At 48.1% G+C, this 25,581-nt stretch overlaps 1 protein-coding gene across 2 annotated transcripts in view; it reads left to right on the forward strand.

Annotated features, from left to right (window-relative positions):
• EHF (ETS homologous factor) overlaps window positions 1–24,675 on the forward strand; it is a 50,911-nt gene extending 26,236 nt beyond the window's left edge. For both annotated transcript variants that reach the window (XM_064153850.1, XM_064153857.1), the window contains exons 2-9: window positions 10,399–10,498; window positions 13,776–14,021; window positions 14,340–14,399; window positions 16,877–16,945; window positions 17,038–17,106; window positions 20,038–20,097; window positions 22,313–22,508; window positions 24,438–24,675. In XM_064153850.1, the coding sequence (XP_064009920.1) occupies window positions 10,402–10,498; window positions 13,776–14,021; window positions 14,340–14,399; window positions 16,877–16,945; window positions 17,038–17,106; window positions 20,038–20,097; window positions 22,313–22,508; window positions 24,438–24,537 (897 nt within the window). In that variant the 5' untranslated portion in view covers window positions 10,399–10,401 and the 3' untranslated portion in view covers window positions 24,538–24,675. The remainder of the gene's footprint in view (window positions 1–10,398; window positions 10,499–13,775; window positions 14,022–14,339; window positions 14,400–16,876; window positions 16,946–17,037; window positions 17,107–20,037; window positions 20,098–22,312; window positions 22,509–24,437) is intronic.
• Window positions 24,676–25,581: the final 906 nt, after the last annotated feature.

Below are 25,581 nucleotides of genomic sequence, written 5' to 3' on the forward strand. Positions count from 1 at the left end.
TGCATCTATCACGGATCTTGACAAACCAGAGGGCTGTAGGCCCCCTTCCCCTATGGGCTCCACACCCCCTCATATCTGCATTCAATAAGACCCTCAGTTCAGTTTGGTGTGATCTTAGCAAGTGCAGAAATCAGTGTTAGAAAAATGACTTTGGCACTTAAGGTTTCACTCATTTGCTCTCTACTGATCCCCGTTCGTACTGTCTTAAGCATTTTCTTGCCATATAAGAGAAGCAGTTCTTGAAAGATTCTGGTTCAAAGAATTGAGAAACTCATTATCTGGATGTGAAGACTCCTGGGGTTGCATGTGGAAACGAGGATCAGAGTCATTTCTTTTCAGAGCACACCTGGAGTGCAATAAAAGAATTTGCATAGACTACTCAATGTTCAAGGTTCAAGGATGTGCAAAGATATTTGTCTGCAGTGCTGGATTTCTTCCATGGGTAGGCCACAGATCCTTGTTCTTTCCATTACTGCCATTTTCTCCAAAGAGTCAGGTGGTAAAGGAGGACAAGAATGACCTAGTACTGCCAAGTTACTCTGGACTGTAGCTTGGGTAAGTTTTTCCTGATTCCAGAGAGAGGGCTTTGGGATTTAGTCTTCAAACACCACCTGCTATATTGGGTGCAGATGGAAGACTTTGGTTTGTTTTTTTTACTTCACATCCCCTCCTTCTTACAGGACCTTCCTCAGAATGCTGCTCAATAATAGTGCACAGTTAAATGGAACCTTCTTGACCGAGCAAAGTCTGATTTGCTTTCTCTCATAACTGTGCAATGTTCCTACTAGTGTTACAAGATCATATGCCAGAGAATGGCTCAGGCTGGAAGGGACCTCAGAGCTCATCTCCGCCAACCTCTTGCTATGGGCAGGGACATCTCTCAACTAGACTCCGCTGCTCAAAGCCTCATCCAGCCTGGCCATCAACACCCCCCCCAGGCAGAAGGCATCTACAAGCCTCCCTTGTCAGCCTATTCCAGAGTCTCACCACTTCTTCCTCAGCTCCAGTCTAACCCTGCTCTGCCTCAGATTCAAACCATTCCCCCTTGTGCTGTCTCTAGACACCCTCAGGAAAAGTCCCTTTGCAGCCTTCCTCTACTGTAGGCTGTCTGTATGTGTTCCTGTCTGTCTGTACTTCTCTCTGTCTGTATAAATTCCAATGCCTTCAGCTATTGGAAGGCAGCTATAAGGTCCCCTTGGAGTCTTCTCCTCTGCAGGCTGCACCCCCCCAGCTCCCTCAGCCTGTCCTCACAGCAGAGCTGCTCCACCCCTTAGGTCATTTTTGTGGCCTCCTCTGTACTCCCTCCAGCAACTCTGTGTTCTCCTTCTGCTGGGAACACCATACCTGGAGACAGGATTGGAGGTGAGGTCTGAGCAGAACAGAGCCAAAGGTCAGAATCACCTCTCTTGCCCTGCTGCCCACACTTCTTGGGCTGTGGCTTTCTGCAGCTGCATCAGGCTGCCTTCTGAGCTGCATGAGCACACCACTGGCTCATGGAGAGCTTTTAATTCTCAGGTGATTCCTCTTCCATGGCAAAGAGTGGAAATGTGTGCAAAGAAAGCAGCCATGCACCCCCAGTGAGGCCCGTGCCTGCCTGTGCGCTGATACGAGTTGATGTCTGCGTGCGCACAGGATGCTTCCTGCCTGCTTTTGTTCATAATGCGCTGTGTCTTAGCAGATCTCAACACCTTTGCCTTGTCTTCCAGAACCTAGGCTCAGCTAGAATCCCTTTTTAAGGTGGTTTCCTGAGGAAATGAGCCCTTTGTGGTTGTTCTGTCTGCGTGTCGGCATTTGCATTTGGCCTGTAACAATCTTTGAGTCCCATCGCTAGTGTTAATTAAATTTGATCCGGGGTAGAAGTCTCAAAGATATGAAGTTCCTACAAGATGAATGAAAGGAGGCTGCCAAGCACAGGGGGGAGATCCATTAAGGCTCCATTTGAAAGGCAGAGAGCAGCTTGTGCGCGCTCCTCTGAGACAATGAGGTATTATGAATGCCCCAACCGTGGGAAAAACTTCAATCAGTGCTCACATCTTACGAGACAGCAGAGAATCAACCACAAGATCCACATGCATAGGAAACCAGGCTTCATTAGCTCCACTGTTCACTTTGATATGTGCTGTGTGATTAAAAGCAAACCCAACACGTTATGTGTCCTTCCCTTTGAGGCTTCACACCCCTTAGCCAGCTTTGTCTGTACACAAGGGAGATTTGGCCCTACGTGAAGGAAGATCATACCCCTTCCAATAGTCCAACTGCAAATCTTTCCAAGACTCTGCTGTAAGCACATATCTGCCAGCAGCTGCCTGATGAGGAGAGGCTGAGAGCCCTGGGCTGCTCAGTCTGAAGAGGAGAAGGCTGAGAGGGAATCTGGGCAGTGGCTATCAAGAGCTGAGGGCTGGGGGTCAGGAAGGAAGGCACAGGGACAGCCTCTGCTCACTTGTGCCCTGCCATAGGCCAAGGGGCAAGGGATGGAAACTGCAGCACAGGAAATTGCAATTCAGCATGAGGAAGAACTTCTTTACTGTAAGAGTGAGAGAGCAGTGGCACAGGCTGCCCAGAGAGGTTGTGGAGTCTCCTTGTCTGGAGCCTTTCCAGCCCTGTCTGGATGTGTTCCTGTGCCACCTGTGCTGGATTCTCGGTTTCTGCTTTGGCAGGGGGGTTGGATCTGAAGTTCTCCAGAGGTCACTTCCAACCCCTAACATCCTCTGATCCTGTGAACTGGCATCAAAGACAGGTGTAGAGAGGAGAAGGTGAAGGAAATCAGTTTAGTTTTCATGGGAAGAACACTCTTGAGCATGGTAAGGTACAGTTCCAGGCACAGGCATGGAAGCAACATTAGCAGGACTTTACACTGGCTCTGGACAAAGTGCTGCAGTGATTTCCAAACACGGAACAGCCTCATGCTGAGATAAAGGAGATGACTCAGCAACCTTCAAGTCACCAAAAAGCCAACATGTTGAACGATACCCAGGCCTTTGGGGAAATTTGTGTTAAAGCTAAATGCAGTGCTGCTCCTCTGACCAGTGCCATACAATCATAGAATCAAGCAGGTTGGAAGAGACCTCCAAGCTCATCCAGTCCAACCTAGCACCCAGCCCTGTCCAATCAACCAGACCATGGCACTAAGTGCCTCATCCAGTCTTTTCTTGAACTCTCTCTTGCACATTTGTTCCACAGGGAATACTGCAAATTTATTAAATTGTCCTGATTGAGAGAATGTTTTTACCTTTCAAACCTGGCATGTTTTGATTCACTAATTTACAATGCTGAGGCAACTGCTGGAGCAGCTTGGAGAGAGATGGGGGTGTTCAGCCTGCAGAAGAGAAGGCTCCAGAGGGACCTCAGAGCTGCCTTCCAGTACCTGAAGGGATCCTCCAGGAAGGCTGCAGAAGGACTTTTCATAAGGGTGTCTTCCAGAGGCAGGACAAGGAGGAATGGTTTGAAGCTGAGGCAGAGCAGGGTTAGACTGGAGCTGAGGAAGAAGTTCTTCAGTAGGAGAGTGCTGAGACTCTGGAACAGGCTGCCCAGGGAGGCTGTGGATGCCTTCTGCATGAGTGTGCTGAAGGCCAGGCTGGATGAGGCCTTGAACAGCTGAGTCCAGTTGAGAGATGTCCCTGTCCATGGCAAGTGGCTTGGAAGGAATAATCTCTGAGGTCCCTTCCACCTGAGCCATTCATGGACACTCTATGATAAAGCACATTCCAGGCACATTCCCTAAGAACAGCATTAATGTTGCTTAGGGATGCTGTGGAAAGCAAACAAATGTCTGTTAAATGACCATGGTAGAGGAAGAAGGTTTTAAAGCAGAACTGAAATCCAAATCTGGTCTGCCAGGCTGCTGCTGCTCAGGTCTCTAACACACATCGCTGAGGTGAAGAAACTGTGAAACAGATGTTTGATTAATTTGGCTATCAAAAGCTTCATCTGCTGAATCAAAGTGCCATGGAATTGTTTGAGGTGGAAATCCACCTGATTAGTTATGAAGGAGGAAAAATTAATTTACTTGAATTAAACTTCCATAGAATCACAGACTTGTCAGGGTTGGCCTCAAGGATCATCCAGTTCCAACTCCCCTGCCATGGGCAGGGGTGCTTTCCACTAGGTCAAATTGTCCAGAGCTACATCCAGTCTGGCCTTAAAAACTTCCAGGGATGGAGCTTCCAGCACCAGGATAAAATGAGAAGGAGCTGAAAGACAGAAACAATTTCAGCTCATACGCACACATTTTTTCAGACATGCTTTTCTTATTTGCATGAGTATCAGGCATGAAAATCATGCAGAGTTCCAGAAACTGCAGAGTGTGCAGGTGACACAAGCCACATAATGCAGTGCCTTGGAATTCTGACTTGTAACGTCAGATCAGGAAGCTGAAATCCAGTATTGAGTGCAGGATGTTGTGGTTGTGTTGTTTGTTTGTTGTGAGTGCGTGTGGGTTCTTCATTTCTTTGTTTGGTTTGGTTTGGTTTGTGTTTGTTTGTTTTTTAAAGCCATTTCACCAAACTAAATTCCTGAGAATTTGCTAATCTCCAATTCTTTATAGTTTTCCCAGAGTAAATGGCATTCTGTCTTGCCATGGGCTTCAATGCCATGGGCGTCAGAAGAATAAGAGATGGGGCAGTGCTTATTGTGAGCAAGTTGTGGTTCATTGTACCCCAAGCATGGGTTTGTACACTTTCCATCAGAAGGCTACAAATTGTATTCAACTATAATTGGTTACATGTACTTGTGTTAGAAATTACATAGAATCATGGAATCAACCAGCTTGAAAGAGACCTCCAAGCTCATCCAGTCCAACCTAGCACCCAGCCCTAGCCAGTCAACCAGACCATAGCACTAAGTGCCTCATCCAGGCTTTTGCTTGAACACCTCCAGGGACGGTGACTCCACCACCTCCCTGGGCAGCCCATTCCAATGGCAAATCACTCTCTCTGTGAAGAACACACTAATTAGCATAGACATTCATCATATTCTCTCAGCAATGCATACCTTGTGTCTAAGTAATCTAAGTCAGCAGAGATAGGTGAAAACCACAGACTCCAGCCTTACATTGGTTTGTGTTTGTTACACCATTCTCTAAGGTCATTCCAACCTTCCACTTTGTCTCAGCTCAGCACTTCCTGAGCTCGTGCACTCTCGCCTGTCCGTGGCTTATGTTCCAGTGTATAACACTCAGACATTTCCATCGAATCACTACATTTAATATTACTATTCCAAACACTGTCTCACCTCTCTTTGGTACTGCAACAAGGTTTTTTTATCATTAATACCTCATTCATACTTAATACTTTATTGCGGATGGATTTCACGCTGACAGAGGACATGGTTTGATAAACATGAGCAACCCGTGCTGAGAAGTGTCCTTGAGCCCGTCTCGGAGGCAGGAACTCAGGCAATGAAACAACCTCCACACCCAGCTGCAAGGGGGCAGGATCTGCTGTCTGCAGGAGGCTGGCCCTACAAATTGGTTATATAAGCCTTACCCTATCTGTACCTCACACCTAGCCTTAGCCTATCTGTGCCTTACGTGTGTACCACTCTTGAAGTAAGTTGGCTGTGCATGCCTCTTCCAAGTTAGCATATAAGTCACTGTATTGCTGCAATCAACGGGAGCACGACTTTAACCACATTGGTAGTCATAGAATCATAGAATCAGCTAGGTTGGAAGAAACCTCCAAGCTCATCCAGCCCAACCTAGCACCCAGCCCTGTCCAGTCAACTAGACCATGGCATTGAATGTCTCACCTAGGCTTTTCTTGAACAACTCCAGGGATGGTGACTCCATCACCTTGCTGGGTAGCCCATTCCAATGGCAAATCACTCTCTCTGTGAAGAACTTCATGCTAATGGAGTTCTGGGCCCCTCAATTTAAGAGGGACATTGAGATGAATGAACGTGTCCAGAGAAGGGTGACGAGGCTGGGGAGAGGCCTTGAGCACAGCCCTACGAGGAGAGGCTGAGGGAGCTGGGATTGGTTAGCCTGGAGAAGAGGAGGCTCAGGGCAGACCTTATTGCTGTCTACAACTACCTGAGGGGTGGTTGTGGCCAGGAGGAGGTTGCTCTCTTCTCTCAGGTGGCCAGCACCAGAACAAGAGGACACAGCCTCAGGCTGTGCCAGGGGAAATTTAGGCTGGAGGTGAGGAGAAAGTTCTTCCCTGAGAGAGTCATTGGACACTGGAATGGGCTGCCCGGGGAGGTGGTGGAGTCGCCATCCCTGGAGCTGTTCAAGGCAGGACTGGACGTGGCACTTGGTGCCATGGTCTGGCCTTGAGCTCTGTGCTAAAGGGTTGGACTTGATGATCTGTGAGGTCTCTTCCAACCTTGGTGATACTGTGATGCTGTGAAATGCTTCTGTACACTTACTCCTTCATGACACTAAGAGGCTTGGCATCAACGCAGGGCTACCACATGTCTTCTCTTCTAACTTGCACACACTTGCTGACTGCTAGGACAATCTGCTTTCACTTGGTGAGCATGGGACAGGAGGTAGCTCTCTTAATTTTAAATGTCTGCTGCATTCACAGGCTTACTATGACAAGTTGGATTCTCCTTGTTGGTAGTCCCTGAGTGATGTATTGGTCAGAATTAAGTGTGGCAAGGAACTGTTAAAACTTTGAGAAGTTGAATTCTCCTTTCTGGTAGTCCCTGCGTGGCAGATTAGTTGGAATTAAGTATGGTGAGCAACCACTGTAGCATCCCTGCTTTGGCTTGGCTGTTCTGCATGGCTCAAGCAATGGCTCTGGACTGGGTTATGCTGTGCAACACCATCCTGTGAGAGAAATCAAAGAATCACAGAATGTCAATGGTTAGAAGGGACCTCCAAAGCTCACACAGTTCAACCTTCTGCCAGAGCAGGAGCATCTAGAGCAGGTCACACATGAACACATCCAGGCAAGTTTTGAATATATCTAGAGAAGGAGACTCCACAACTTCCCTGGGCAGCCTGTTCCAGTGTTATGTCACCCTTACAGGTAAAACATTCTTCCTCCTGTTTCCATGGCACTTCCTATGCCTCAGCTTCCACCACTGCCCCTTGTGCTGTCATTGGGCATCACCCAGCAGAGCCTGGCTCCAGCCTCTGGACACTCAACCCTGCACATCTTTGTCAATGTGAATGAGATCACCCCTCAGGCTCCTCTTCTCCCAGCAGCACAGCCCCAGCTCCCTCAGGCTCTCTTCTTAAGAGGTGTGTTCCATTCTCTTAACCATCTTTGTGGCTCTGCACTGGACTCCCTCAAGCACTTCTTTGTCTTTCAAAGCAATCCACAGGAAATTCTTTCCTTTGAGCTCCCTAAGTCTGGAGAGAAGGCTTTGAGGTGACCTTATTGTGGCCCTTCAGTATCTTAAGGGGGCCTGCAAGAAAGCTGGGGAGGGACTTTATAGGATGTCAGGTAGTGATAGGGTTGGGGGAAATGGAACAAAGCTGGAAATGGGTAGATTCAGACTGCATGTTAGGAGAAGAAATTCTTCACCATGAGGGTGGTGAAACCCTAGAATGAATTGCCCAGGGAGGTGGTCAAAGCCCCATCCTTGGAGGTGTTTAAGGCCAGGCTGGATGAGGCTGTAGACAGCCTGATCTAGTGTGAGGTGTTCCTGCCCATGACAGGGGGGGTTGGAACTGGATGATCCTTGAGGTCTCTTCCAACCCTGAGTGATTCTATGACTCTGTGATTCTATGAAATTGTGAGGGGTGAGGGAGAAGGAGAGAGACAGAGGTGGACCTTATTTTAAAAGGAGGAGAGAGACAGAGGTATAACTTAGTTTAAAAGGAAGAGACAGAGCTGGAACCTTATTTTAAAAGGAGTAGAGAGGCAGAGGTACAACTTAGTTTAAAAGGAGGAGAGAGACAGAGCTGGAACCTTATTTTAAAAGGAGTAGAGAGGCAGAGGTACAACTTAGTTTAAAAGGAGGAGAGTTTAAAAGGAGGAGAGAGACAGAGCTGGAACCTTATTTTAAAAGGAGTAGAGAGACAGAGGTATAACTTAGTTTAAAAGGAGGAGAGAGACAGAGCTGGAACCTTATTTTAAAAGGAGTAGAGAGACAGAGGTATAACTTAGTTTAAAAGGAGGAGAGAGACAGAGCTGGAACCTTATTTTAAAAGGAGAGAGAGAGAAGTTAATTATTTTTAAATGCCATCATTTATTTGAAATGACAGAGGAAAATTCCAACCTTGCTCATTCTCAGGCTGTTCTGTAAAACCGAGGCTGTAAGAGTCTGACTCCTTTTCCTCTCCCAGACGGGTCGGTGGTAGGAGCTTGTAGGGCTCAGGTTGTGCTCTCAATGGAAGCTTTCTCACTGGCCCGGGTGAGCAAACAGCAAATTTTACCTTCCACAGATCCATGTTGTGTTTCATCCTCTTCCTCACACCAAGGTGAGGCCTGTCTGGAGGCACGTGGCAGCCTGAGGTTTCAGCAGACTTTGTGGCCTGAAATGTAGAATATTTTCCAACAACCACTTGAATCATTTCTCTTTTCTGGGGGGAGGTGAGGGGTATTTATATAAGAAAAACAATCTGAAACCTGTCTAGTATTTAACAAATGACCTTCCCAAATCCTTGAGGCACATCTGTGGCTATAATGTATATTTTGAAGCTTTGTGCATTCAAAGCTTATCTGATTTTCTATGTCAGACTTTGCTGCTATTTCTGATGTTAATTACCCTGTGTAATTCCCATGGCAATCTGTTCCCTGGAACATTCACCGGCAAGAGGATGAGCTTTAGAGAGAGAAATTCCTCCACCTTTATCTTTCACTGGCATCTGCTGAAGCAGTGTCCAAAGAAGGGCAGCAAAGCTGGTGAAGGGCCTAGAGAATAATTCCTCTGGGGAACTGCTGAGGGAAGTGTGGTTGTTTGGTCTGTGGAAGAGGAGGCTAAGGGGAAACCTCCTTGCTCTCTACAACTCCCTGAAAGGAGGTTGGAATGAGGCAGGAGTTGGTCTCTTCTTTCTGGTATCAGGTGGCAGAATGAGAGGAAATGTCCTGAAGTTGTGCCAGGGGAGGCTTTAGGTTGGAGATGAGGAATATTTTCTTTCCCGCAAGAGTGGTCAGGGATTGGAATGGGCTGCCCAGGGAGGTGGTGGAGTCACCATCCCTGGAGGTGTTCACAAAAAGCCTGGATGGGGCACTTAGTGCCATGGTCTGGTTGACTGGACAGGGCTGGGTGCTAGGTTGGACTGGATGAGCTTGGAGATCTCTTCCAACCTGGTTGATTCTATGATTCTATGATAAGAAAGAGGTGCCCATGGCACTTGGGGACATGGTTTGATGGCTATGGTGGTTCTTTACTGTGAGAGTGCTGGAGTCCTAGAGCAGGCTGCCCAGAGAGATTGTGGAGCCTCCTGCTCTGGAGAATTTCCAAACCTGCCTGGATGCCCTCCTGTGAGGCCTGCCCTGGGTGATCCTGCTCTGGCAGGAGGGTTGGACTGGATGATCTCTGGAGGGCTTTTCCAACTGAAAAAGAATCTCTGATTCTCTGATGCGAAATCCCAAGAATGCCTGGAAGTGGGGAAATTTCTACAGCTTCACTGGAATGGTTGAGCAGGTGACAAAGAGGTGACATTTTCCTGAAGTCTCACGTAAGCAGTGGGTATAAATAAGATAATGGACAGCTTAACTCATGGTGCTAGGTCTGAGATAAGCTGAAAGGAAAGTCTGTGTCCCTTGGAAGAGGGAGCGCTGCCTTGGGAGTAGTATCACTCCAAAATCTTGTCTCTGTTCCACCGACTGCCTCACCGCAAGATCCTTGACCGTCTGCTGCTTTCAGCGGCGTGGAAGCTGTGATCTGTGATATTTTTGCTGAGGAGTGTCACAGACACTGCTGACACAGATCAGATAAGAAACTGGGTCAGCTGACAAGATATTCCCTGTAACACTACCTCTGCGCAGCCTCAGTGCCTGCGTCCTTCTGTGCGAGGGAGTTTCAGCTTTGTTGTCAGCTGCTTTGTTTCGTTTGCAGTTATAGAGAACTCTTCTGTCTCATTAAAAAGAACAAAAGCAAAAAAGCACAGAAAGCAAAACATGTCCCAGCCACACTTCACAGTAGAACGAAAGAGTCAGAGCCTGTAGCAGTCTTTCTCAGAGCCTGGCACTTTTCCTGCGTAGCTCTGTCAGGAGCCTTGTCTTTTCCTCCCCGCTCATTTCTGATTACAGATTATTCATTTATGGATGGGCAGCTGTAGAAACTTGCTTCTTGCATATGCAAATCAACTGTGGTAACGTTTATCATAAGGAGACTTCGTGGCAGCGGAAACGGGGTTGCGGCAACACGTTCTTGATTTCAGTTGTACCTTCTACAAATGGAATTGGCTCCTCACTTCACGGATTTGGCTTGGGAGTTCTCTGCCATTTACCTCTTGGACTAGGCAGTGCTCACTAAGCAAGCTGTCTGATTCACTTACAGATCATGATTTTGGAAGGAGCTGGCAGAATGAGTATCAATTCCAGCAGCAATCTACTCCACCAGCAGCCTTCCTGGACAGACGGATATTCCGCATGCAATGGTAGGAGGAATTAAAGGGCTGTGAGCCATGTGTTTTGGAGGGGGGCAGGGAGGAAGGGGCTCCCACACTATTAAGCACACATGGGCATTATTTTTCAGTCATACTAAGTAAGTGGAGTTTCACTTTGGGGAAGAAAAATTTTCTATTTGCTATTTTATTTGTAAGAGAAAAGCACAACCTGCACACTGAGTTTCAGAAGGTGACCAGCTCCTGGCTCATTTCTTTCCTGGTTCTTTTCCTTGAAAGCAATTTGGTGGAGTTGAATGTGAAAAAGTTCCTTATCCTCAGTTCAGAACCCTCTACCCCTCATGCCTTCTCTGCACCAACATTACTCTTCAATACTAATCACCCCTATGGCTTTCCAGAGATCTTTCTGCTCCTGTGCTGCTTTTACCTTTCCATTTCAAATTGCTGGCAGCTTCCTGGTGAGCTTGGCATCAGAGCACAGAGAGCTTATGCTTTGAGAACTCTTTTCTTTGCTCCCTGATTCCTGATGATATGGCTGGCTGTATAAAAATGTCTTCACATACCTTCTCTCTGTCCACATGAAATAAAGTGGCTTTTGATTCTTTTCACCACTCTGCTGGCAGGTAAACCTTAACATCGAGGCAGACAAGCAGCTACTGTAGCTGTCCTTCTAGTTCCAGTAATGCTGCAATGACTGATAACATAAGTTCCCCTTCACTCAGGGAGACTTTTGGGCTGCTTTATGTGCAGTTTCTAAATGCACAGGGGTATCTAAGGGTGCACTTAATAAATGTGCCAGCCCGTCCAGAACAGACTCACGCGTTAAAAGATCCTGCCTGACTTTCACTTTCAAGAGCTCAAGAGGGGAAACCATGGGATCTCTTTTCACGTTTCCAGTGTGGAAGTCCTCAAGACTCACTGATGTTTTAGAGGCACAGGGAACTGGAAGCTCAGAGCAGCCTCTGCAATCCCTCACTGCTTCACTTCCTCTTACCTAGCTATGCTTTCCTCTCACCAAAGCCTCTCTGTCTGCTTTAGGAGCTGAGTCACAGCTGAAGCTCCTCTACCCTTCTGAAGGGAGAACACAGACCAACCTCCTTTTCAGAAGCCTTGCTGGCTCCATCAGAACATACCACACTCTTAATCATTCCACAGGAGGGTGAGACACAGTCCTGCAGCCTCCCTTAGTTACTGGCACAGATCTTGTTGGCCAATGTTGATGAAGTAACAGTGAGGCTTTTTATGTTTACCTGGGAACTGTCATTGAGCAGAGAATCTCAGCTGAAGAGACCTGAGGTGGTTTCTTGAAATGTGCCAGCTGTGCTGCTTGTGTTCCTCTAGCAATATCCACTGTGTTTCTCACAGCTGTACGAGCCATATCTTTCTTGGGTGGACTGAGAATGGACTGGTGCCACATCCTGGAGTGGGGCTGCTATAGAGTCACCTCCCATCATCCAGCCACCTCTGCAATTCCTCATTCATTGTGACCATTTTATCACACCACTGCCTCTGCTTGTCATTTCCATTGGCCTCCTTTCCCGAGGGTTAAATGGCACTGAACTCCTTTTTCCAGCCCTTCTGTGAGGGCAGACCAAAGCAGCCCTGCCTTTCCTCTTATCTCAACAGAACTGCCCTGTCCTCACCTGCACTTTCTTTCATTTGCACACAGAAGTTAGTGTCGTGCAGTGACAGACCACTGAGAGCAGCTTAAAAGATTGCCAGGCAGAGATTCAGACACCCTAATAAGAAAGTGACACAGCTTCCCTAACTAAATATGAGTTTCCCAGCTGCATTCACAGGTCATCTGCCCTGACTACAAAACAGCACAGCTCCAGCTCTGCCATGAAGCTGTGAGCCCTCCTGGCAGGCTTTTATTGTGGTCCAGTATGGGAGTGCCTTGGCTCTCACCATTCTTTGATTGAATCCCACAGTTCATACTCAGTCCTTATCAAATCCTCACGTAAAGAGAACTCCCTCCTCACCTTCTAGTCGGTTTTGAGGCTTTGCTACCATTTTCTTGAGCAATACAAGTATGTTCCTGTATGAAGATCACCATACTTCTTGAACAGTACTTTTGTAAGGCATCTCCCACTGAAGAATTTTAGTGTGTTTAGCCAACATGGATGAATTCCTGTGCTAGTTTGAAGCAAGCTGGAATGTTTTGGTGAAAAGAACTAGATAATAGGCTGTGAAAAGGAAAACAGTGGTTGTGTCTCCTTCCCTCATCAGTCTCGCTGAGAAGTCTGGGAAGAAGTAAACAATAGATAATATTCTCCATTTTGTTCTCATTTCTGCCTTTGCCTTCAGACCAAGCCACATCTCCTTAACCTCACTGCCACTAACCTTCCTTTTTAACCTTTTGGCTGCACCTCTCTTCTTTCTGAGAACTGGGGTAAGGTTGAGAGGGGCAGGGGGAGGTGTTGGGGTGGTTTGAGAGCCCCTCCTGGGGACTCAGGTTTCTGGGAGGGGAGTTGTGCTTCTGTATTGTTTATCCTTTGTATATTTCTGTATATAACGTGGGGTGCCAAATAAAAATGTGATGGTTTTGGGCTCTTATCCGCCCCCCACACACACACTTTTGGAATTGCCCCAGCTAACTCAGTAGGCCTCTGGGAATATAAATGAAGCTATTTATTTTACAGCAGCAAATATACAAGCAGCTATTTACAATATATACAGTTAGATACAGAAATATACAAGTTAAAGGAAATACAGAAGCACAACTCCCCTCCCAGAAACCTGAGTCCCCAGGAGGGGCTCTCAAACCACCCCAGCACCTCCCTACCCCTCTCAACCTTACCCCAATCCTCAGAAAGAAGAGAGGTGCAGCCAAAAGGATAAGAGGGGAGGTTAGTGGCAGTGAGTTTAAGGAGATGTGGCTTGGTCTGAAGGTAAAGGCAGAATGAAAGACAAAATGGAGAATGTTATCTAGTGTTTACTTCTTCTTCCCAGAGTTCTCAGCTAGACTATGAGAGAAGAGACACAACCATGTTTACCTTTTCACTGCCTATTATCTAGTTCTTTTCACCAAAACATTCCAGCTTGCTTCAAACTAGCACAATTCCTTCTTGCTCAATGTGCCAAGAGAGGTGCATTGTAATTCTGACTTTTTAATGGACAGACTGAGGCAAAACCCAAACCCCACAGTAATGCTATTTCCAGTAATAGCTACTGAGTTAGTGCTACTAACTAAGAAAGAGTCTAGATTCTGTAGGCTTCCAGGGCATGCAATTTAGCTATAGACCTTTCTTGTCCCTGGCAGAGTGCCACGGTGCCAACAGAGACAATAAATACCTGTTTTCTTTCCCAGTGTCCAGCAACTTCTATGGAACCCAGTGGCATGAAATACACCCACAGTACTGGACTAAGTTTCAAGTCTGGGAGTGGCTGCAGCACCTCCTTGATACCAACCAACTGGATGCCACCTGCATACCCTTCCAGGAGTTTGATATCAATGGGGAACATCTGTGCAGTATGAGCCTGCAGGAATTCACTCAAGCAGCTGGGACAGCAGGGCAGCTGCTTTACAGCAACCTTCAGCACCTAAAGTGGAATGGTAAATAGATATTAAGCAGAGACACATATCCAGCGGTCTGAATTCTGGGATCTTCAGAAGCTGCTTATGTTCCCCAGAGACCTACCTGACAGATGTAATTTGCTGTGTTTGCAGTGCAGCTTATACCTCACTCACTATCTTGCTAAATAGCTTCGGTATGGCACGAGGCAGAAGTCTGAAGGACCAGGGGAGAGGATTTGTTTCCCACTCCAAAATTATCCCTCTGGCTAGGCTGCAGCAGCTGCTGCTTGGAGCTAATACCTTTGTTTCTCATATGGTCATTGTCATGTGTCCTATTTGCCATATACTTTCTTGCAGGCCAGTGTGGAAGTGACATGTACCAATCCCATAATGTCATTGTGAAGACAGAGCAAACAGGTGAGTGACACTGATGATGGTGACAAAAAGAGGGAGGTGTGTGTTCTGAGAGTGAGAGATCCCAAATGGCATTAAAGAAAATGGAAATAGTGTTGAGGGGAATGGAAGGAGCAACACAGATATCCCTTGGGTTCTAATTCCTGTACCACAGTGTGCATCACAGCTCAGTGTGCAGGGAGCCACTTTATCTGGCAGACCTGTGCAGTATCAGCAGGCTGTGGCGATCTTCATACTTTGCAAGCACAGCTGTGTAAAGGACTTCATCCAGCAGATTTCCAAATAGCTTCTTTCAGAGAATTCTCATTTAAAAACAAAACAAAACAAAAACAAACAAGAGAGAGAGAGAGAGAAGAAAAAGGAGTGAAAAATATTTAGTTGGGGAGTGCTGGTAATGTTTGAATCATGAGGAAACTCCCAACCAAAAATCTCAGAGAGAAAAAGAAAGAGTTGCAGTTTGATTTCCTCATGTCTTCATGTTTCAAAGAAATGGAACTTGGGAAGTATTTTAGAATCATAGAATGGTCTGGCTTGGAAAGGACCTCTGAAGGTCATCCAGTCTAAACCCCCTTGCAGTCAGCAGGGGCATTCTCAACTAGATCAGATTGTCCAGAGAGCTTTTGAGCCTTTTGAAGGGACCAAGTCTGTGTATTGCCCATGGCAGTCTGTTTCCTCCAGTGGAGGAAAAAGGAGGAGTGGAGGAGATAGGTGCCTTTTCTCCAAGGACTTTGCTTCACCAAGAAAATAACTTTAGTTCAGTTCAGTTCTCCTTTTCTGGCTCCCTTGCCAGAGCACCTCTGTCCACATCCAAACCCTCTCTACTCTCCTAGTCCCAGCCTTTGCGTACGTGGGTGTGTTTGTGAGCCCTGTTTTAGCATCTTGCGGCAGGACAAACACTTACAGCATGCCATGTCTCTGCCAACTGCTGCCAAGCCTATTTATTCATCTCACCAGCCAAGGACACTGTTCACCTTCTCCTTGCAGCAGGCAAGCATTGCAATCTGCAGTCTACTCTCTGCCTGTGCCTGCCTGCTGTGGGTGATGTGCATGCAGCAGCCTTGGTGTGTGCCGTAAAGGAAACCAGGATCATCCTTCCAATCCTGAGTGATGAGATCTTGGTACAGTCTTGGTACAATGTTAGGGTCGACAACATTTGTTTCCAGTCCTCTCACTTGAGATACACAGCCTGGTGCAAAGTCCCTCACTGCTCATCTTGGAAAGGTCAAAGCCCAGAACAAACTCCTAGCCATGCTGAATCAGGAGTGGTGTGGCCCCAGGGGGGACAATGATGGGCAGTGGGAGTCAGTTTAGTTTCTGCACTAGGAGGAGCAGGCAGTGCAGACTGGGGCTGCTGGGGAAAGAGCTTCTTGTGAGCTAGCAGGGAAAGGGCTGGTGGCTTAGGAAGACTGCTTCATCCTGGTAGAGTGTCCAAGTGGCAAAGACATGGGTACTGAAAAGACGAGCTGTCCTGCCATGGTCAGGCTCAGAAGGCCTGTTTTCAGTGGCAGCATTGGGCAGATCGAGTGTCCAAGCAAGCAAAGGGTGTGTGCTGCTGTAACTCGGGGTGCCCCAACATGCAGCTCGCTCTGAGTGTGCCTGACAGATTCCTGTGTCTGAAGTGGTAACTCGGCCAAGCTCAGTGATTTAGCTAGAACTCACTTTCATTTTTTTTTCTTTTTAAACGATGTGAATGTTGAAAAAAAGAAAAGGAAAAGCTACCTTTTAACTTTAACCTTCATCCTTTCTGACCTGAATTCAAAACTAAAAATGATTAAGGCTTCTTACCTAAAAAATGCACTGTGAAGAGATAGGAGATGAGGAGATCAATGTACAAGTCGTAACAACGATGCTTCTGTTCTGCTCTCACTGACCTGTCTGACTAGAAGGTCACTAACATTATTCCTCTTTAATCAGGAAGGTGGTTTTTAGGGTGAGGATGGGATTCTGACATTTGTGGACTAAAATGACCTTTCGCCTACAGTTAGGGTTTGGTGTTTCTTCCTCTGTGCTTACACGCAAGGCTCTGTTCCAGTGGGGCCTGTCATGTTCTGCCACCACAGAAAGAAGTGATCACTGTGTGCACCTTCCCCTTTTACTTGGTGTTTGAGAGCAGTTTGATCTCTATGGCAGCCAAGCACTAGAGGCTGAGACTTCAGAACTCGATTGGGTAGAGGTAATCTGCTGTAGGAAACCTCCTTCAAGGACGGGCATAAGTGATGCATTAGTCAGGAAAGAGAGTCCCCTGCCTTGTTCCTAAAAGTCAGTGCCTTGTGAAAGGAGATTTGAGGATGCAAAACTTCATCCATGACTTCAGTGAAGGGAAATAATTTCATACATAGTCCCTTCACTTCTTGGTTCCCTTCACAGCTCTGTTTGTTTTTTTTTCTTTTAAACATTCCTTATTCCCCCAGTGCTAAATAATGTTCCCTAAATGATGTTCTTTTAGTGATCTGATTTTCCTTCTGGTCCTTTGCCTTCAGATCCCTCATTAATGGTGTCCTGGAAAGAAGAGAACTACCTGTATGACAGTGGCTATGGTAACACAGTAGGTAACTAACATCACAACACTTGGTGCATTCCCGAGGCAGTTTTGTTGCTGTCTGAGGCTATTACTTTAAACATTCTCCTTTTTAATTCCCAGAGCTGTTGGACAGTAAAACGTTCTGTCGTGCTCAGATCTCCATGATGACACCTAGTCACCACCCTCCTGGTAAGGACCTTGTAATTATGTGGTTAATTGTTTGTCACTTGTCTCAGTGCTATCGGTGCATCACAGCCTCTGCGCTCTGTTGGAGGGTTGGAGCTGAGTCTCCAGTCATTTTAGAGCAAGCACTGTCGATTCTGACAGCTCTTTTAGCCATCATTATGAAAAGGGCTTTGCTTTAAAGAGCTGCTGCTCTCTTCTCTGTCAAGACAGGGAAGATCAAATGATCTGCAATCTTCACAGATCTTTAGAAGAGTCTGAGTCAAAGGGGAAGATGCTAGTGTCAGAGAGATGAGACGGTCCAGCTCGTCTGTGGGGTAGCTGAGCGTGGGCAAACGAGTGCCACGTTCCTGCCCACAAGTAGCAGGTTTGCCTGCTGAGCCAATGGCTCATGCTGAGGAGGTTGCTGTGTTGGAGGCTGGCTTTGGAGCTGGCCTGGAGACGCTGCAGGGCAGGCGCCAAGCCCTCTGCCCGTCCTGCTGGAGCCCATCTCAGCTGAGGGCAGGGCAGGCAGCTCACACCTCCTCACCGCCGCACACTGCTCGCAGCAGGCAGAGATACAATCTGCCTGCTCAGGGGCAGCAGAAAGAGCAAACCTGTTTGCCTCAGAGCCTGGCAAAGGTGCAAGCCGGGCACATGTGTCAGGGCACTCTGGGAGCTGTGGCCCAGGGGCAGGCACCAGGGCTGGAGGTGAGCGAGCGAGGCCGAGGGCAAACATGAAGGCAGAGGTTGCAAAGGAGTGTGAAAGGGGCAAGGAAAGGCAGGGCCCTCTCAAGAGGCTGTGAGGGAAAGAGGCCTGTGGGAGGAAGCGGCAGGGGCTGGCAGGAGGGGCAGGGAAAGCTCAGGACTGCAGATGGAGCTTTGGGGGTGCCGCCTGTGTGCAGGGGCCTCCGTGCCAGCCGGGGACGCCAGCACAGCCAGGCTGGCCCAGGGACATGCAGCCAGAGCGAAGGCGCTCAGCAAGAGGTGAATGAACAAGAAAGAGCCCCTGAGCAGAAGGACATCACCCAACCTCCCGAGCCCCCCAGCCAAAGGCTGCGCTCGCTCTCTCTGCGGCCTCCACCCGCTCCCACAAGATGGCCACCAGGCTTTCAGGGCTCTCTGGCAGGCCGGGGGAGCTGCCAAGGGCCTGGCACGCCGTGTTTACCTGCAGCCTGCTTAACAGGCCTAGGGCGAGGGTGGCACACCTCGGGCACAGCCTCCTGTAAAAACCAAATTTGTATATCCTGTACAAAAAGACTCAGAAAAGGCTGATTCCTGAATCATATGCAAATCCTGGGCAGCCTTTTGTCACGGGTTTTGCAAGACAGCTTTGTTGAAGCTGCATCATAACTCTTTTCATCTGCCAGGCTGCAGCCTCTCAGCCAGGCATGTTTGGAACCGGTCTCCACGCAGGAGCGGAGGCAGAGCAGGAGGCAGAGCAGGAGGCTGTTTGCACAGCTGAAATCCAGAACAAATCAGCAGCGAGGCTGAGGGCAGCTCAGCTCCCAAGGAGAACTCTCAAACACACGCTTGCAAGCGGGCTGTGGGGTTTTAAAGCGCAAAGGCTTTGCAGAAGAGGGTAAATAATGGAGCGGGTCCTGCTGCCTTCACCTGGAGTTCCCGCGGGCTTTTAACAACGCCAGGGGAATCGCAGGCTGAGGGAGGGTGAGGAAATAACCCTCATTTTACTGCTTTTCCCCCCGAGCTGAGCGAGGTTCAGGCTAGTTCCTGCTCCCCGAGAGCGGGAAGGCCGAGTGAGTCAGAGCGAGCCCTGCCCGGGGTCAAGGGCAGGAGTGATGTCAGGCTCCGAGCGGGGAGGTTGGGCTTATCCTCGCTGACCTCTCCAGTCTACGTCTCCAGTTATGTCTGAATGAAGCCCGTGCGCGAATAGCTTCTGCATCCACCTTTCACATGCACTCATTGCAGTGGCTTGTGCAAATCTGACAAGTCTCTATGCAAAGGAGTATTTCCTGTGAGTCATTTTCCCATGCAAATGCCTGGTTTCCATGAAAAGTGAGATAATTGTGCATTCATGGAAGCTGGGAAAACATGCGTGGGACCTTAAGCCTGCTTTACGGAACTCGGGCATGAGGTTTGCTAACAAAGCAGAGGCAGAAGGGGCTCCCTCTCGGGACTGCCCTGCGGATTTTGTCAGGCTCGCAGCAGTCAGATGAAAGCTTTTCATTAAGGGCAGAAGCAGAGCCAGGCTGCGGCGGTTTGAGGGTGGGAGGCTTGAACGTGCAGACTGGGAGCTGAAGTCACGAAGGGCTGGAACTTGTATTTGCCTTCATTTCTGCAGAAGCACCAGTGCCAGAAACCCTGTTCCTCCTCTGGCTGGCCGCAGGTGAAAGTCCTGCCGATGAGAAATGGCTTGTTCCTATGGCCCTGAGCCACAGAACAACCCATGCACGTCCAGCTGCCAAAACCTCCTGCCAGCGCAGCCCCGCTCCCCCACCCTGCCCCCTCAGACAAGAAAGCTTTGCCAGGTCATTATGTTTCAGTCAGGTGGGTGTTCCGCACATGCATTTCACATTAGATCATCTCTCCAGAAACAAATAAGCCCCCAAAGATACAAGCTTCTGCAAGGGCTGGAGCATAATGCCAGAGTGCAGGATTCCTTTTGTAGCCCTGATCATCTCATTTCCCCCCCTCCCCAGCTCCCCACATAATATGAGGTGAGGTATTTGTTAAACAAATGCAGGTTTCAAAAGCCAAATGTTTACCTCTGCATTCATTCTTTATTCATCAATGGTCTCTTTGTGAAGTGTGCTGATTAACATACAGTACAGAAAACAGAACTCTCCCCCTTCCTCCTCCCTGAGATTACTTTCTGAAAAGTGATTATCTTTAAAAGAGATATTAGCTCCTTTTTGTGGTTTTATTTCTTTCAACCTGCTAGTCAATGGAAAGTCTTTAATCAAATTCACAAACAGCCTTCATTTTCCTTCTCCACAGATGCTTCAGATGTGAAAAAATCACAAGATCATACCCCAAAGTCCCACACCAAGAAGCACAGTAAGTTGACATCCCTGTTGATAATGACTGGTGGAGTGGAGGAAAAGAAACATGGAAACCAAATCCTCTTTGGAAGGGAAAATGAGGCACTTTGAAAGCAGAACTGATTAAATCATCACTCTAATTGAGTCCTTCAGGGATCTGACTCTAGTTGTTGACTCCCTATTGTTAGTCTTTTCAAATGGGTTTTATAACTGAGGGCTTATGGGGCAGCAAGCAGAAAGTATCAACCCTGTGTTGAGCTGGGCTGGTGGACTGGAGTAAAGGAGCGATGGAGGAGACTCAGCATTACATTAGAAAGGTCTGTGCGTGGCCAGACCTATTTCCATGCCTGCCTGACGCAGCAGGCACCAGAGAGCTTGCAGAACTCCTGCTGGCACAGCATCACGAGCCAGCGCCTGCCCCTCAGTGCCACCACCACCTTCTCCTCTGCTATGCCAGACTTTCTGCTTTTTCAGCTGGCCTTGTTTTGATCTGCTTCTGAAGACAGGTTACCATAATTGTCATTTCTGGACATAGTTCATTAATTGAGATGTTTGTGGTTAAAATCTCTGGTGTGTGTCCTTTGCATCCTGAACGTCTGTCCTTCGCTGTGCTGTGTAGCCCTTGGTTGCCTCCTGGTTCAACGTAGCCTGCAGATTATGTGTCGCTTCCACCTTCCTGCTCCTCCCTGCTCTGTGACTCTGCCCAGCCAGAGCTTTTCTATCTGCACACTGCTGTTTTGTTTCTCTTTGGGTGTGTGTATCAGGATTGCTAATGGAAGGATTAGATAGGACTGCTCTGCAGACAGATCTGTGGAGATCTGAGCTCCTTCATTTGCTTTGTTTGGCTCAGAGAAGCCCAAGGGATCACCCCCTCACACTCTACAGCTTCCTCAAGGAGGGCAGCAAGAGGGGAGGTGCTGACCTCTCTCTCTGAGACATGAGGAAGTGGAATGAAGCTGCAACAAGTGAGGCTGAGATGAGGCAGCAGGAAAAGGTCCTTCACTCAGAGGGTAGCTGGAACAGGCTCCCCAGGGAAGCAGTCAGAGAACCAAGCCTGACAGAATTTAAGGAGAGTCTGGACAAAGCTTTTTGTTGTATGGTTTAGTTTTAGGTAGACCTGTGAGGAGCAAGGAGCTGAACTTGATGACCCTTATAGGTCCCTTCCAACCTGAGATCTTCTGTGGTTCTAGGAATTTCATCAGAGCCCTGGCATATAGAGAAGGTCCCCTTCTCATGCTGGACTAATCCACTGCTTGTCCAGGTCCTTCAGTGCTGATCTCTGATCTCTGTTCTGCTAGGAACCTTACTGATGCCCAGATAGAAGAGCTCCACCACATTTCATTTGTTCTAGAAAACAGTTATAATAACAAAGCAAAATACCTCATGAGTGGGCTGAAGCTTACTTCTCCTCTATCCTGCTTTCTGCTTCTCACACCTTTGGCTAGCTTGTTCCCTTCTTTATTTGGTCTAAACCCGTAGGTGCTTTTGAAGTCAGGCTGAAGGACTGCCACCTTCCTGGCCCACTGTGCCACAGTGTTTGTCTCCATTCACATACTGCATCTGATTTGGGTTAATTAATGTATTCATTTATTGAACCTGGGCTTTCTGGTGCCATCTCTGCAGTAAAGGTGGGATGGATTTGCACCTAAACTTGGGGGTCTATATGTCAGACACAGAGATCAGGTTTTGCCTCTTCTGCTCTCACCATCAACCCTTTTTCCCACACCCTTCTCACACACAGTTTCAGCACCATCCTTCTATCCTCTCCTAGGGTCAAGTGCTCACTGATGCAGAACAGCATTTCACCTCCTTGGTCTTCTGTCTGTCTTTCAAATGTGTGAAGGTTCAGTGCCCTCACAATTCTCTCAGCTGTTTCAGCTGCCTGGTGATACCAGTTTGCACACCAGGAAAAATGGGCAAATGAGACCAGGGGAAGATTGAAAGATGTTATCTCCTGGGCACGGCAAAGGCAGAAGGAAGCAGTGGGTGGTTTGGAGTCTGCTTCCCCTGCTTGCTGGGGCTCCTGCCTGCACTGGGCTCAGCCAGCTGCATCGGTGTAGGGACTGCCTGCATCTGTCCGACGCTGGGGTCCTGAGCTCCAGAGCTTTGGCCTGTTCCTACTGAGCACTCAGCAGCTGTAGGTTAAACACTGTAAGGACGTGACATGAAACTGCCAAACACAGCCTGGAGAGCTCCTCAGACACTTCCTTCTGCCCTCTTTCCCCTCTCAGACCCCCGAGGAACTCACCTGTGGGAATTTATTCGAGACATTCTGCTCAATCCCGAGAAGAACCCAGGGCTAATCAAGTGGGAAGACCGATCAGAAGGCGTCTTCAGATTTTTAAAGTCTGAGGCTGTGGCTCAGCTCTGGGGAAAGAAGAAAAACAACAGCAGCATGACCTATGAGAAACTCAGCCGAGCTATGAGGTGAGCTGGGGGCTGCCGGAGAGTACCAGGGCATGTGAAGGCACTACTTGGATGGAGAATCTGGCTGAACTGCCAGCAGGACCAGTGCCTTTCCTTGGCAGCTTTTGAGATTGTGTAGGACGAGGGAGGTTATTCTGCCCCTGTACACCTTCAATGCTGTGTCCAGTTCTGGGCCACTCAATTTAAGAGAGATGTTGAGGTGCTGGAATGTGTCCAGAGAAGGGTGATGAAGCTGGTGAGAGGCCTGGAACACAAACTCTATGAGGAGAGGCTGAGGGAGCTGGGGGTGTGCAGCCTGCAGAAGAGGAGGCTCAGGGCAGACCTCATTGCTGTCTACAACTACCCAAAGGGAGGCTGTAGCCAGGTGGGGTTGGTCTCTTCTCCCAGACAACCAGCAACAGAACAAGGGGACACAGTCTCAAGCTGTGCCAGGGCAGGTCTAGGCTGGATGTTCTGAGGAAGTTGTTGTCAGAGAGAGTGATTGGCATTGGAATGGGCTGCCCAAGGAGGTGGTGGAGTCACCATCCCTGGAGGTGTTCAAGAAAAAACTGGCTGAGGCACTTAGTGCCATGGTCTGGTTGATTGGACAGGGCTGGGTGCTAGGTTGGAGTGGATGATCTTGGAGGTCTATTCCAAGCTGGTTGATTCTATGTGCTTTGTCCTGTTTGTGTATACTTTGATCTATATAGCAGAGATCAGAGACACATCTGTTACACAGGCAGCATGCACTCTGCTGCTGCCCACACAAACAAGCAAGGCAGGAAGAAAACAAGGCTGCAGCAAGTTAAAAATTCACGTGCTGCAGAACTGGGCAGGTGTAAGTGGCCCAGAAATGGCTAGTCCTTATTTCCAGCACTGGCTAGAGACTTGACAAACTCTCTATCCATTATTTTAAAACAGGTTTACAAATTCTAGGTGAAGAAGTTTTTGTTCTTCTTTGCTTTGATATTTCATTTCCCCCCAGAATCTATTGTAAAGTTCAAAATATATTTTAATAGAACCTGAGATTCTCTCCTGATCTCATATCAGACTCTGTCTTATCACAGGATCAGAGGATGTTTGGGGTTGGAATGGACCTCTGGAAGCTTCAGATCCAACCCCCCCTGCCAGAGCAGGACCAGAGAATCCAGCACAGCTGGCACAGGAACACATCCAGAGAGGGATGGAAAGGCTCCAGACAAGGAGACTCCACAACCTCTCTGGGCAGCCTGTGCCACTGCTTTCTCACCCTTACAGCAAAGAAGTTCTTCCTCATGCTGAATTGCAATTTCCTGTGCTGCAGTTTCCATCCCTTGCCCTTGGCCTATGGCTGGGCACAAGTGAGCAGAGGCTGTCCCTGTGCCTTCCTTCCTGACCCCCAGCCCTCAGCTCTTGATAGACATTGCTCAGTTCCCTCTCAGCCTTCTCCTCTGCAGACTGAACAGCCCCAGGGCTCTCAGCCTCTCCTCATCAGGCAGTGCTGCAGTCTCTTCAGCATCCTTGAAGCTCTGCCTTGGGTTCCCTCCAGTAGATCCCTGCCCCTCTTGAAGTGGAGAGCCCAGAACTGAATGCAATGTTCTAGGTGGGGCCTCACTGGGGCAGAGTAGAGTGGGAGGAGAACTTCCCTTGAGGTTTATTGGTTGGTTTTGTTTTTTTTTTAATCTGGAAAAAAGCCAAACCAGCCAAACCAAAACCCACCATGAAATATCAAGAGAGTGTGTAATAAATATAGCAACATTCTATCACCTGAAAGATGAGAAAATGCAAACTCAGAAAACAACAGAATTAAAATGGTGACATCATTGTTCTGCTTCTCTTTCAGCTCTACTAGTCGTGGGGCTATCAGACAAGAAAGGCTTCCAGCTAGCTGAGGCGTTGCCTGGTTGGCAGTGGCCTTTCAGCAGACTGAAACCTTTTTCTGTGTTTGTTTCTCTCCTGTTTTTTTGCCAGATACTACTACAAAAGGGAAATCTTGGAGCGCGTGGACGGTCGGAGGCTAGTTTATAAATTCGGGAAGAACGCCCGCGGCTGGAGAGAAAACGAGAACTAAAGCCTGGCAGGAACAGCACTTGAAAACACCTGGATGTAAATATTCAAAGACTATTTTCGTATATTTATGTACCAAACCGGGGTGGAAAGAGAACCAAACAATTCTGCTTCTGTCGGGAAGAAGGAAACGTTATCATCGCTGGCATTAAAATTATTCCATTTGAAGTATGTCCCGTGTGGGGAAAAGATGTACACAGTGTTCTGTGATCTGACATTGCAGCAGCATCAGTGGTGTTGGGTTTTTTTCCCCCAGCTGGTGAAGCTTTCTCTTTTTTTTTTAAAGCCCAAACCATACAGGCACCGTGTGATCAGTGAGTCGTGCAGTAAAGGGGAAGGAATGAAATCCTAGGGCATTTAGGGAGAATGAGCATCCACTTTGGAAGGCAACCACGAGTGGAGGAAACAGTAAAGCATCTCTGAGCCAAGTAGTCTTCATCTACAGTCAGCTGGTTTCTAGCTTTCCTTGGCCAATATCACCTGTTTCTCCCCTCTCTGATTTCTGAGTGTTTTAAGGCTTTGCTGGCTTCCAGTTGCTTCTGCTGAGTCAGACAGAGGATTCCTTTTCAGTTACCGTATCCCAGCCACAGAGAGCTGTGGTTCTGCCAGGTGGTTCTTTGGAGAACCCACATTACCTCCACCACTAGGATATCTTTGGCAGACAGGAGCTGAGGGCCTGACCTTACCCGGTACTGAGTATCCTCCTTAATCTCCAAAGGGCATTCAGCTCATCCCAGGAAAAGAGCTGATATCTTTGAGGTGAACTGCAGGAAGAGTCAACCTCAGGAGCCAAAAGCTGTTAAAGGGAGGGAGGTTGCAGTGGGGGTTGGGCTCTGCTGCCAGACAACCAGCGACAGAACAAGGGGACACAGGCTCAAGTTGTGCCAGGGGAAGCATAAGCTGGATGTTAGGAGGAAGTTGTTGGCAGAGAGAGTGATTGGCATTGGAATGGGCTGCCCAGGGAGGTGGTGGAGGCATTGTCCCTGGAGGTGTTGAAGCAAAGCCTGGATGAGGCACTTAGTGCCATGGTCTGGTTGAGTGGCTAGGG

This window comes from Pogoniulus pusillus, chromosome 1 (assembly GCF_015220805.1).
Source record: "Pogoniulus pusillus isolate bPogPus1 chromosome 1, bPogPus1.pri, whole genome shotgun sequence".
NCBI lineage: Eukaryota > Metazoa > Chordata > Aves > Piciformes > Lybiidae > Pogoniulus > Pogoniulus pusillus.